The sequence below is a fragment of the Spodoptera frugiperda genome, chromosome 19 (assembly GCF_023101765.2).
Source record: "Spodoptera frugiperda isolate SF20-4 chromosome 19, AGI-APGP_CSIRO_Sfru_2.0, whole genome shotgun sequence".
NCBI lineage: Eukaryota > Metazoa > Arthropoda > Insecta > Lepidoptera > Noctuidae > Spodoptera > Spodoptera frugiperda.
Window position 1 is genome coordinate 5,270,659 of NC_064230.1, and position 14,443 is coordinate 5,285,101.

Genomic DNA, 14,443 nt, shown 5'->3' on the forward strand with positions numbered 1-14,443 from the left:
TGATTTTTAGTCGATTTCTTAATGTCAAACATTTTAGTTTTATTTTTTGTTGAAATGCATTAATGACTCGATTATTCCAATTTTCTTAAAATATAGGTGTATTTGGGGTATAGTTTACGTGCTTTATGTACATATGTATCGATTTACAATATTTCTAGCCTTTATGCTTGGGCCAAGTTCCTACTTTTAAGAAAGATGAAAGAAAGATTTTACGATCCATTCAAGTAGGCATTTTCTGAGTTACTTTCAAAGATAATTTTTAAGCACTACACCGCTGACAAACGGCGAAAACATCGAGAGGAAACGAAGCCATATAATTTTTAATTAGTACAAGTTTTGGATTCTGCCAATTCACTATTTCCTTCATATCGAGGTTGCTATATAGCAGCATACTTGAGTGCACCCACCGCAAACTTTCTTAAACCAGACTTACATATTTATACTATTTAGACTAAGTTATTTGTCTATTTGTCATTTGTCTTAAACCTAAATTGGTCCTAGGTTATGAGCATATCATCACCAGGAACCAGTGCCGGCGTTAGGGGGGGGGGGCGAGATATCAGGGCGATAAAGTCTGGGGGGCGCCAATAAAATTAAAAACTACTACTAATACTTGATATTGCTTCCCTCAAGTGGGTGCCACAATATTTTCGCCCGGGGTGTCAGTGGCCCTTACGCCGGCACTGCCAGGAACCACAACATGCCTGGTTGTGGATTCACGGATTGGGCATATAATTTTTCGAAGAGGGAATTGATCTTATTGTTTGTTGTAGGTGCTTGCATATAGCAAGTAACTGGTTGCCGGGCCAATCTCGCCACTATGCTAACTTTGTATTAAATTTTATTCTTTCTTTTCTTTCATTCATTATAATATTTACTTCCCGTTTTAAGATATCTAATAACTGGGCCTACCTTAGAAGGAACATTTGATCGTCACGTGACATTCCAATTCACGTTTGCACAACACTATTTTGATGAATGAAATGAGTTTGATTTGACATTGACAGCTCTCGAAATCCTAACCTACCGAACTATTTCCTAATAACGTAAAAGATATTGTGAAAAATAAATAATTAAAACAAACTTTTAAATATGAAGAATGGACGATAATGGGAAGCACACGTCCTCTTATCAATTGGACCAGGAAATATTGGATGGCAAGTTGTTTATAAATTATTTTTTGTTGTAATTCTAGTAAGGATAAATCAACAGGTAGACGTCTAATGTGTTATGACAATATGACGCAGAAATATTTCATATTGTATACATAATATATCGGAAATGCTTTTAATGAAAAACGTATTGAATAATAGGATACAATTTGGCTGACTACATGATAACTTGTGCCAGAAAAAAAAGTAATAACATTATGACTAAAAAAAAAACAAATAGGTGGGCTGATCATGAGTTTTATGAGTTTATAGGCAATCCAATTTGCTTACAAACATAAAAAAGATGTTTATTTTACATAAATTATGATTTTAAATACATTAATCTTTAAAAGTGATGCAAGAATACTAAAGGAAATGTACATAATTTTGTAAATAACAAAGTTTTAGTCCATATCAGTTATGATTCATGTTCATATTATTGTTTAACATGTAGTGAATCTGTGATTGTTGTTTTATTTGAAATAAGAATACAACTATTCCAATACCTATTTGTTTTTATTTTCTTATTAGTTTGATGTACCTATGGTAGTGTTTACAATTTCTTTATACCTCTAAAACCATATAAGAATAATTCTTATTAGAATGAAACTTTGATTTTGTCAACAATATGTTTAATATTATTGGAATATCGTAAGCTTTGTACTATTTTGGGGTGTGAAATAGGATACTAGATGTGGTATGTAAATAAAAAAATTTGTTAGTCAGTTAGATAATTTAATAATATTAGAGATATATTTTTTTGTTTTGTCATATAAGTGAAACAATTCTTAAACATAGACTTCTAAGTCACGGGTTTACCTGTGTTTACTCATTTAAAAAGCAGAGTAATTTAATTTTTTTTTTAAATATATATTCATGTTCAGGTATTGTTATATCTCTGTAACCTAATCACACTATTATTATAAATGTGAATGTTTGGATGTTTGTCAATACATATATGTAATATTGTTTATGTAATATATTTATCATCTTCCAGCTCGTGGCATCAGCATGACAGTTGAAGAGGTCGCAGGTCTCTCCACTTGCAAGTATTCAGAGAGGGTGCAGTCCCTCAAACTCAATGAGGATGACCTCGCCTTCCTGAAGGGACTCCGGAGAAGGATCAAAAATAGAGTAAGTCGTGTTGTTTATTATGGGAAAAGATGAGGTCGCCCGTGGTAACCTGCTACAACAGAGGAAACACAAATGCATTGCCTTATTTGCCTTTTTGTTGAGGGGGAAAATCATCCAATGACTTCTCCCGTCTTGGGCGACCTTCATCACCAACCAAACTGCCAAATATAGAGATTAGACTCAACATGACCAAATGTGACCTTACGTTGATACGTCATTCCTGGTCTCGCCCGAAATTGCGGACTACCTAGCGGGTTTACCGGGGCTCTGGCTCGAAAAGCAGGAGTAGGAACGGTTTGGTTTTAAGTCAGTAAGAGTCTGACACTCCCTCGCCCAAAGCGAGAGAAGCAATAGGATGACTTTCCTCCCTTAAAAAAAAAACTCGCTCGCTAACAAGCGTAATTCTTCTTTTCTTGTCTCACCTTGGGCGAGGAGGAGTGTTCTGACACTCTGACACTCCTACTGACTAAAAACCAACCCATTCCTTTTCCTGCTTTGAGCCGGAGCCCCCGTAAGGTAAAAAAAACCCCCGAGCTCTCTCCAACGCTCGCTAATAGCCGTAATGCATCGTGATGACCACACAAAGAGCTATATTTGCAGTAGTCAGCCGACAGCCGAGGCGCTGCGTTACACCGATATCGGTCAGACTACAGCTATTGTGTAACAATTGGGCCTGTTAACTCGTGTGCCAGCCGTTTCTATACACGGGTAACGAGTGAAAGCATTTTATTATTTTATTACAATTGGGGGCTATCGTTCTTTCGAATACTAGATGGCGCTTAGCAGCTTAGGTCTGTTTGTCAAAAATTGGAGCTATCAAAAATTGAAAATCATTTCCTCTTTTGAAAAAACCTTGTCCCGCACTTGGATTGTCTCCTGTGTCGTGTATACAAACATACAAGTTCGAAACAACAATTTTTGGGTCACACAAAGAGTTGCTCTGTGCGGGAATCGGACCCGCTACCCTTTGCACGGCGGCCGGTTATCTAGCTACCGCGTCAACCATGTCAATGAAACGTGCCTAGAAGAGACGTCACGTATTTCAAATCGATATATCTTCGAAAGTATTTGTTTCGAAAGAAAATAAAAATTACGTGTCTAATGTTTTAAAATAATCTACAAGACGGACATTGAAATAAAACTTAGTCATCTAAATTATTATGTAATAAAATCGATGAATAAAACTGATTATCTCTTATTGGTTGGTTAATCGGAGTCGGCCAATCAAACCGCTGAACCCACTCTTGTTTCGATTACTTTAAACGTAAAGCAAACTCATAAATTTCTGTATACCATATACTCAGAAATAAATGACTATTCTATTCTATTCTATTCTACCCTTAGACCAAACTAAACAAAAATAATCCAATAAACCTTATTAACTAAGTAAAAGTCATGAGTTCGTATGAGAAATACCGCGACTCTATCGACCACAGAGTATTACATTACGCGGTGCCAACCACAGACACTAGTAGTCTAAAATCTATAGTACTATGATTATTATAACTGGCTACTAACTTCCGCCCGATGGCTTTGTCTGTACTAAAACGGCTTTGTAGACAGTAGGACAGTTATCTTCCCTTCCACAATCTCCCCAGTCAAAAGTACCATACTTAAATTCCTAACCCCCTCAAAAAGGCCGGTAACGCTCTAACGCTGCTGGTGTTTCGGATGTCTATGGGCAGCGGCGATAGTTTACCATCAGGTGACTGTGCGTTGTCTTTTTTTATTGTATAAGCCGGTGGTGGTAAGCAATCGTCGCCTCCCATGGACGCGTGAAACACCCGAGTAGAACACCATCGACCTACACAACAGCACTTCCATCCCCATCATATCGCCGTGGGATTTGGAGGCGAAAGTGCTCGCGCGCGTCTTTAGTCTGCGCGCCGACGCGCGTCGCCGGGGCGAAACTCCACTGCCGCGCCAGATTAGTGCGTGGCGGGACGAGCTCCGGCGCGATCTCATGGCGGATTGGCAGCAACGACTGTCGCAACCGAGGGCTGGGCTCGCTGTCATTGCAGCGGTAAGTCCCCTCTTTGAGGAGTGGCTAGAGAGGCGCCATGGCGTCCTCACCTACCGCCTGACGCAGGTGCTTACCGGACATGGGAGTTTCGGTAGGTTCCTGTTTTTGATTGGGCGGGAGGAAACGCCCGGGTGTCATCACTGCGAAGACCGCCCGGAGGACACGGTGGAACACACGGTTGCGGTCTGCCCTGCGTGGGCTGAACACCGCCGTGCCCTCAGGGAAGTGATCGGCGACGGCGACCTCTCGCGTCCGGCTTTGGTTCAGACCATGGTGCGGAGCGAGGGGGACTGGGATGCCGTCTCCTCCTTCTGCGAAGCAGTTATGCTAGCTAAGGAGGAGGCGGGACGCGTGAGGGAACGAACTTCCTCACGCCCCAGCCGACGCGAAAGACACTCCGGGCGTCGGGGATCGCGTGACGATCTCCGGCCACCGTAAGTGCGGGTCTGCGGACGGCGAGCAAGGGTAGCTCGCCGCCCGACCAGAACCAGACCCGTGCGTGCGGCGCGTTGCGTTCCGCGCGCGCCTCAAAGAGCCATCAGACCACCACAGATGGGGCCCAGTAGGGCTGATGCTAATCCGGAGCTGCGGACTACCTAGCGGGTTTACCGGGGCTCCGGCTCGACAAGCAGGAGTAGGAACGGGGTGGTTTTTAGTCAGTAAGAGTCTGACACTCCCTCTCGCTTTGCCCTGGCGAGAGAAGTCATTGGATGATTTTCCCCCCTGAAAAAAAAAAAAAAAAATCCCCATCATATAGATGGTTGGCAGGCCACAACTGTGCGCTCCACGTGTAACTTTCTGCCTCGCACAGCAAAACTGTGAAATGAGCTGTCGTAGGCGGTATTTCCGAACCGATAGGACCTTCAAACCTTCAAGAAAAGAGCATACTCTTTTTTAAAACGCCGGCAACGCACCTGTGACTCCTGTGGTGTTGCAGGTGTCCATGGGCGGCGCTGATCACTTACCATCAGGTGACACGCCTGCTTGTTTACCACCTATTACCATTGTTTCACACCCTAGGGTAAAATCACACATAGGTTACTTTTATAACCCCACGATAGCGCGACCAAAGCCGCTGGTAGACACTACTAATGTGTATAGAACATACATAACTATTTCCTTCCACAGCTAGCCTCCCAAAACAGCAGGCGTCGCAGTGTCGAGCACCTCAGGCGTTTAGCTCGAGAACTGCGAGCGGTTCGAGCCTGCAGGGACGATGCGCTTGCCGAGAGGAAGTCGTTGGTGATGCAGAGAGACAATGTCCGAGCCAGCTGCCTTAGGCTAAGGCGGCATATTGTTCAGGTAATATATAAATGTAACTTTGGCAGTGAGTTTCTGAGTCCTGAGTGCGAGTTTACGAGAGGAGAGTCAGGCACTGCTGGGCCGGCTCGACCAGGTGTGATACCACAGAAAACTGAAACAATTCTTGCTTTGTGTTAGTGAGGTTCCCGAATGCTCAATTACCCCTTCAACAACCCATAAATTGCTAAACCCCAAAAGGCCGGTAATACCCTTTTAACACCTCTGATGTTTCCCTCTGTGAGGCCCAATTACCTCCTTTCTAATTTTTCCAATCCCCGATTCCCCAACAATCCTTAAATTCCTAAACCCCAAAAGGCAATGCACTTGTAAGTTGTAAGGCTTCTGGTGTTTCGGGTGTCTATGGGCGGCAGCGATCGCTTACCATCAGGTGATCCGTCTGCTCGTTTACCGGCTTATACCAAAAAAACCAATCAGAGTCTTCTATCTTAATTTTTTGATCATCCAATAATTTCTCTCTCTCTCTTTCGCCTTAAGTGAAGCGAGAGGGAGTGGCAGATTCCTACTGATTAAAATCCACCCCGCTCTTACTCCTGCTGTTGGAGCCGAAACCCCAGAAACTCGTTAGGTCTTCCGCGCCACGCTTCTATCTCAGGTGGCTCAGGTGTGTCAAATGTCCATGAGCGATTGCTTACCATCAGGTGACCCGACGCTTCGTTTACCGACTTATTCCACACGACGCTGCTGGCGACTGTGGCTGCTGCTACAAATTCTTACTTATTTTACTTTATAAACTTTCAGATTCTACAAGACCGATCAGACTCAACAGAAGTGCCAATATTAGATTTAGATAACAGAAAAGAATCTCAGACGACAGTACCAATTAAGAAAATCGCCGTAACCGAAACTAAAACTCCACTAAAACCGGAATGTTTCGAAAAAACCGAAAAGAACATTTTCGAATGCTGCATAGACAAGTTGGTTCAACAGAGTGTGAACCATATCTTCAAAAGTGACGTTGAAAAGAAGAAAATATTCGCTAAAACTGTTTTTATTTCTGATGAGAAGTTGACTTCGGATATTAAGTCCATGGTGTTTAATGCTGAAGACAGCTTGAAACTCCTGGAGAGTGATGATGGGGTGCTGAACTTGTCTCTTAAGGAAGGCAGAAGAAAAAGCCATGGGCGGAAGCAGTTAGCTCCAAGAAGAATTACTTGTGTCTATTCGGATAATAATGGTGAGTTTCATCGTCATATCGTCACGCCTTTTATCCCTAAAGGGGTAGACGGAGGTGCTCATTATGGCATGTGCCCACTTTTCACCATTTGTGTTATAAGTCCCATGTAATAGGGGGTAAACGTATTACCAGATACTAGGCACAATTCCAGATTCTGTAGTACCACTGACAAATTTTCGAGAAATCGAAATATGCCAGACTCGTATGCGAGACCCCTTGCCCGGTCAGTAATGGTAAGTACCTCTTCATGTCCAAGGGTCACTTTTGTATTATTCTTATTTGGCCACTATGACTATTATTATTTATTACATGTGTGGGAGAGCCATGCTTAGGCACTACTCTGCCGGCTCGACCGTAGTGATACCACGGCTTCACCGAAAACCGACGTGAAACAACGCTTGAGTTGTGTTTCGTTGTGTGAGTGAGGTTGCATGAGGCCCAATTACCCCCCTTCCACATTTTCCTTCTATAATGGTGTGTTTGTGTGTGTGTTAGTCCATTTTAATAGTAGACAACAAACTATACATACACGTAATACTCTTTAACGAAGTTTTTTAAATAGTGTTATAGTTTATTCAAAGAACATAATTAAAAATAATTCCCTTCTCAAATTACAGATGGCGTCCTGGATTTAAAAATTAAGAAGGAGAATCCGTGATATACATATACCAACATACAAGCTTAGTTAAGTATCATATACATACTTATATACAGACCAAAAACATAGATATATATAGATTATAAAGTCGGGAACATTATTATACATATAACTATTATCATATAAGATTTACAATTTATATAAGACTCTGACTTATCTCTTAAAAAATCGCATCGAAATCTGTTGCGCAGTTTTCAAGATCTAAGCATACATAAGGACAGACAGCGGAGAATGACTTTGTTTTATACAGTGAAGCTTGGTTAAGTGTGGGAGAGCCATGCTTCGGCACGAATGCGCCGGCTAGACCGGAGTGATGCCACGGCCAGGTGATACGTCAGCAAGAATACCGGTGTGTTTCATAAAAAAAAAACAAGAAACTTGCATATTGGTATCACTTATAGAGGTCAACGTCACGCCTTTTATCTCCGAAGGGGTAGGCAGAAGTGCACATTACGGCACGTAATGCCCCTATACAATGTACACCCACATTCAGTAAGCAACCGCCGCCACCCATGGACACTTGAAACACCAGAGGCGTTACAAGTGCGTTGCAGGCCTTTTGGGAGTAGGAATTTAAGGGTTGTTGTTCGGGAATCGGGGATGGGGAAGATTGGGAAAGGGGGAATTGGGCCTCCAGTCTCACTTAACAAAGTTACACTGTATAATGTATAGCATAGATTGAATAAATTATCAAGTCAGAGTCTTCATGTTAACTAGAAGTTAATAATTTAAGTTTTATTAAGAATTGTGGGTGAACTTTTAACAGACTTAACAGTAATCAGTATCTTTAGTACGAGTTTGCTTTATGTTTAAAATAACGGAGTGAGTTGAGCTAAATTTAAAACACGAGCGCTCTGATTGGTTGGTTTATGGAAGCTGGGCAATCAGAGCGCCGAATGCGCTCTCGTTTAAACATAAATCAAACTCATACTAAGGGTACTCAATTGTCCTTCCTTCTTTTTTTTAAAAAGAAAACCGCCTTCATATTTCTTTACTGCCTCCATTTTATTAAGTCAGATGTATTCTTAAAACTTTCTTCTAAGTCTGAAAAATACTATGCTGAATATCTGATCAAAATTGGTTCAACCAAACGCGATATAATCGCGCACAAACATACTTACATACATACAAACAAACGAACCCTTCAGCTTAATATAATGAATTTGGATACTTATTTTTTAATGGGAAAAATCATCTAATGACTTCTCTCGCCTCGCCCTGGCGATTTTTACTGACTAAAAACCACCCTTCCTTCCTTCTCCTGCTTTTTGAGCCGGAGCCCCGGTAAACCCACTAGGTAGTCCGCAGCTCCGGAGTGAATATATGTAGATCCCAAGTTATGTCTGTCAATCTCATATTAAAAGTTCACCCTGTATGTACGAATTTGTGTACAGAATGTTTGAAATATCGTTACTTGAATTTTTACTATAGAAGTCAAGAAATCATTTGGTCAGTCGAAAATCTACTAAAGCTATGTGTAAATTAGATCGGATGTCGTGTAGCAAGGTAAACACCACCTATTTTTTATTATGAAATCTATCGAACAAAGCTGTGTGTGAATTAAGTCGAATATCGTGTAGCAAGATACAAACAAGATATTTTTCATTTTAAAATTCTCAGTGGCAATATGAAATCTGGTGTTTTAGTCAATGCTTAGTAGTAGGTTAGCCTTATTACAATAAGACTAATAATATAAGCGATGAGAGTGGTTTTCAGTACAGCTCTGCTTACCCATTTTACTGCAATGACACAACAATAAATTGATGGATAATCATTTTAATTTCTATACTCTATTTCCTAAAAAAAGACATACAAATATTTAAGTAACGATATTTGGAACACTCTGTATAAAGAGAAACAGGAAAAAGCATCACACTGTATACATTGCAAATACTATAAACAATCGATACTGTCTTTAAAATACTTTAATGATTTTTTACAAAGTGAAAAATGAAAATCTATGAATTCTGATGGCCTATATTCGAAACGAGAGCGCGTTCGGTACCCTTAGTACGAGTTTGCTTTACGTTGAACGAAAACGAAACGAGAGCGGGTTCGGCGCTCTGATTGGCCGGCGCGAATAAACGAACCAATCACAAAGGGTACGATGCTCTGATTGGCTGGCTCGAATAAACCAACCAATCACAGCGTCGATCGCGCTCTCGTTTCGATTACTTTAAACGTAAAGGAAACTCATACTAAGGGTACTGTTCTCCACTAAAATTTCAAAAATAATTTGGAAAACGAAATAAATCATAAAAATTCGTTAGATTTAATGTAACATGTTAAAATTAGTATATTAAAATTAAACGTCCAAAATCGTTATTAGTAAAAAAAGAATTATATTACATATAAAATCGAATATTTTTTATATATTGTAAGAAAATTATTATATTGGTACAAAGTTTAGGACCATTTATGTACATAAATACATTTAAAAAAATATATTATAAAATGTTGATTATATGATTATATATATATATATAAAAAATTGATAACTTGTTCTCATTATTGTATTTTACAAAGAAATAAAAAAAAATGTTAGTTACGAAAATTTACTCCCGCCTTTTTTTGACAGTCGGCCATTTTAAATTATCTGTCAGTCTATAGATAATATCATGATAACAAAGAAACGCAGAATTTAATATAAGGCAAGCGTCCTCATTCCCGCATCGTACGCATCGCATGCAATGGATTTTAGTTTGTCTTGTATAAAAACTCATAAAAAATAATATTGCAGTAATAGTTTTCTTCGCGAAAGTTCGCAAAGCCTAACTTCAGACGCGCCAAGTTACGTTGACGGTACTGTACAACTGCGTCCACTGATCCGCATCGTACGCACCGTATCATCGGCAATGCCTACATGCGATGCGTACCGATGACGTCATACGGAATAAAGATAGCAATAATCCGAGTGAAAGTGGGATTGGCAATTCAATTGCTGATACTCGCGTCGGCAATCCGAACGCTGCCGATACAGTGGACGCAGTCTGATAAATTAATCGGTTTGATGCGATCCGTCCGATCCGTGCGATGCGTACGATGCGGGTCTGTGGACGCTTACCTTTTATGGAGAATCTATTGAGTTTCTACTGTATTACACTTGGTATGGCAATTGGCAGCTTATTAAACAAAAACTACTTGTTTCATCTTTAGTATTCTCAATATTATTTCAACTTCCGTGAGACATACTAAATTAATTACCTATTATGTTATCGGTTTACTCACGTAACTGTTTGACAAGGAACTCGACTAGTTTCATCACATACGACGCGGCGATTGTCGCGGAATGCTGGTCATAGATATGAGCCCCTAGCATGGCTAGAAACTAGTCGAGTTCCTCGTCAAATAGTTACGTGAGTGAGCCGATAACATAGTAATTAATTTAGTATTCTTAAAGGAAAAATCTATTACATTCTGCCATTTTGTTAAGTATAAAACGACTGGATAAATATTCTGGATCATTATAACGATTATAATAGCTGTTTAAAATAACAATAATTGTGAAGTATATTTTTTCCGTATAATTTTTTTTTATGGCAATTACTGTCAATAATTTTATTCTATACAGCAACGAAGTCAGTTGATTGTGGAACAGATTGAAAATTTAATTGTTTAGGCCTGTATTATAAATATTTAATGAATGATGTTAAAATACAGTAAGTTTATCAAAATCAAAATTCAATATACATTTTCAGATCTGTATAACACTATTGTGTCAAGAATAATTTGACTACTCTGTGAATGTAAGCGTCCACAGGCCCGTTTCGCACGCATCGTACGCATTCCGTATGACGTCATCAGTACGCATAGCATGTAGGCATTGCCGATGATGCGGATCAGTGGACGCAGTTGTATGAGTTTCTATACAAGACAAACTAAAATCCGTTGCGTGCGATGCGTACGATGCGGGCCTGTGGACGCTTACCTTTATAATGTTAAACTAAAGAGCGAGATGCATATACATTTTGTAACGAGTAAAAGAGACAATACGATTGCAGCGAATTTCGGACAGGTATATATGGTCTTGCTATAATAATTAAATGATCACCAGTTGTTCCCTTTTTATTTCGAATATTGTCGGAAACTTACTATTGAAACTTTACGTCATCCGACGCACTTATTAGTTGCTCAATGTTAAGTCTTGAAATAATATTATTCATGGAGTATCTTCAGGAAAAGAGCGTATTCCTTTTTGTAACGCCGATAACGGACTTCTGTTTGGTCTGCTCCAATGACCTACCAATGGTGTTGTCCATAGGCGGCACTGATCGCTTACCAATAAGTAATCTGTAGGTATTACTGGGCTTTTTTCGGTTTTTCGAAAATTTCTCAGTGGTAGCACGGAGTCTGGAGTTTTGTCCAGTATATGGCAATAGGCTCATCCCCTACTACATTGGACTTATAACACAAATGGTAAAAAGTGGGTGTACATTGTATAGCGGTATTACGTGTCGTAATGAACACCTCTGCGATAAAAGGCGTGATGTTGCTGTTTTTGTCCATCCAATGAAGTTATGTTACCTTATATTGACCAATCCCGTGTCATCGGATCGCGTTATGTACCAATAGTATGTTTCCAACTCAAATGCTCTATTTTAAACGTTGGTTTTGTAACGAATAGTTAGTTATTATATAAATATTTAGTATATAAGGCAAAGTCGCGTGTATAAAGGAATATGTGATGTTGAGTTTGAATAAATAATTTTAGTTACCCAATACATGTTTTATTTTACTTTCTTTGGCAGAGAACCGCTAAAGGTAAGTAAGCGTCTACAGGCCCGCATCGTACGCATCGGACGGATCCCTTCAAACGAAAAAATATTTTCGGACTGCGTCCACTGAATCGGCAGCGTTCGGATTGCCGGCGCGAGTATATTGGATAGCCGATCCCACTTTCATTTAGGTTTTTAGCATTGGGATTCCATATGACGGCATCAGTCCGCATAGCATGTAGGCATTGCGGATGAGCGGTCCGTAGGATGCGGATCAGTGGACGCCGTAGTTGTATGAGTTTCTATACAAGACAAACTAAAATACGTAGCGTACGATGCGGGCCTGTGGACGCTTATCTTAAGAGATGATTTGTTTTGGCAGTCTGTGTTTCCGAGTAAGAAGGTTCTTTTTACAGCGGCGGCCTTACCCATTGCGAGGCTCCGGGCGGCAGGTCTTTGCGAGGCCCTTTGTCCTTCGTAAAAAGTATGTGATGCGAAAGTAGGTCTGGTTGTTTGGTTTAGGTACTTGTTATGTTTGACGAGAAATACTAAAGTTATACAAATAAATAAAATTTAAGTTTTAAAAGATTTTACTTTGAAAGATTTGCAAAATTAACAAATACAGAGATGATACATTTTAAAATTGATGTTTGCGACTTTTCCTAAGACTAAAATTTTTAATTAAAACAGAATAATCTAACGAATGAGCTACGTCATTTTCGATGAAAAGAATAGCAAGGGCTGAAAGCCGATTTTGTGTCATCGAATTCCTCAAATATGGTTTTAATGATTTTAATTTTAGGCTCGAAAAACTCTTTTCAGCAGACGCAACTGTAACAGGTGTGGTGGCAATAATTCTCAGGACTATTTCGATAGTGGGGTAAACTTCGGTTAATTTTTTTTCTATTGTGTATTTCAGCACCGAGATAATGTCGTCGTTTCCTTCAAACACACGAATGAACATATTCAGTTCTTCGTACAATTCATGTCCATCAATATCACATGATTCTCCTACTGTCATAGATATTTGCAAGTCGCTGCATCGTTTCAAAAGTTCACTATCACTAATTTCCATTAATCTTTTTGTATTATACATGAAACCAAATATGCTCTCATGGTGTTTAAGTGCTTCAAACCTAGGATGACAGCTTGCGCGCACGTTGTCGACAATAACATAAAAATAGTTTATTTTGAAAATCTCTTCCGCATTCAATTCATGAACTTCATCTTTCCCTTCATAATCAAAATGCCTTTTTTTACGTCGTCTTCTGACTTCTTTAAACTGTCTGTCAATCTCATTTTCCTCGGCTATTTCTCTCGCTGTTACAAGAGATGACTGAAAACCATTTTCTCGATAATAATAATTATCGAGCCAATTTGTGAATGCGTCTAGGTGTTGTATAGCCACATCTAAGTGCATGTTTTTGCTTTGCCACATTTTACTTATAACATTTATTTTTGTAAGAATGTCATACCATATGACAAGTGAAACTACAAATTCGTATGTAGTTATTTCCTTTTCTATAGAATGGCATTCACTGACCAACTGACAATCCGTTATATTTTCTGCTAAATCCTTTAAAGCATCACAATATATCGCTTAGTTGGTATTTAACGGCCTTCACTGATGCTACCCTGCACTCCCATCTAGTTTCAGAAAGTGGTTTTAGCGATAACGATTTTACATGAGCATTTAAAATAGCCCACCTCTGACTTGAGCCGGCAAACAGAGTGTACAACCTTTGTAGCATACCAAAAAAATATTTTGCTTGGACACAAGACGATGCTGCATCTCCTAGGATGAGATTCCAACTATGACTCCCACAAGGTAAAAAATAAGCAAGTGGATTAATTTCAAGAATACGTTTTTGGACACCACTTTTTTCACCACGCATATTGGCACCATTATCATATCCTTGGCCTCTGCAGTTTTGCAATGATATACCTAACTGTTCTAATTCTGTGGTTATACATATAAGAACGTAAAATTTAAAGATATTTACGGTACAGTAACGACTTTGTAACTCATATTGTAAGTAAAATAATTCCAAGGTGATAAGAGTTGACGAACGAAATGAAACACGGGGATTCCCCGAGATATAGAATAGCATAACATTAACTGTCTCGACTCCCGAGCTGACCCGAATGCTATACGATTAAAAAACAGATCTTCAAGTATTTTGAGGCAAGATATTCAAGTACTATCAATTACACTGTTAGAAATTTCTATTGTAATTTTGCAACAAATGCGTTGGAAGTACACTG

General features: G+C 39.5%; 1 protein-coding gene across 1 annotated transcript; it reads left to right on the plus strand.

Annotated features, from left to right (window-relative positions):
* Nucleotides 1-978: 978 nt before the first annotated feature.
* Nucleotides 979-7,781, plus strand: LOC118281021 (uncharacterized). The gene is made up of 5 exons (XM_050701058.1): nucleotides 979-1,157; nucleotides 2,149-2,285; nucleotides 5,437-5,610; nucleotides 6,370-6,805; nucleotides 7,423-7,781. The coding sequence occupies exons 1-5, from the start codon at nucleotides 1,100-1,102 to the stop codon at nucleotides 7,461-7,463; spliced, it is 846 nt and encodes a 281-aa protein (XP_050557015.1). The 5' UTR covers nucleotides 979-1,099; the 3' UTR covers nucleotides 7,464-7,781.
* The last annotated feature ends 6,662 nt before the right edge of the window (nucleotides 7,782-14,443 follow it).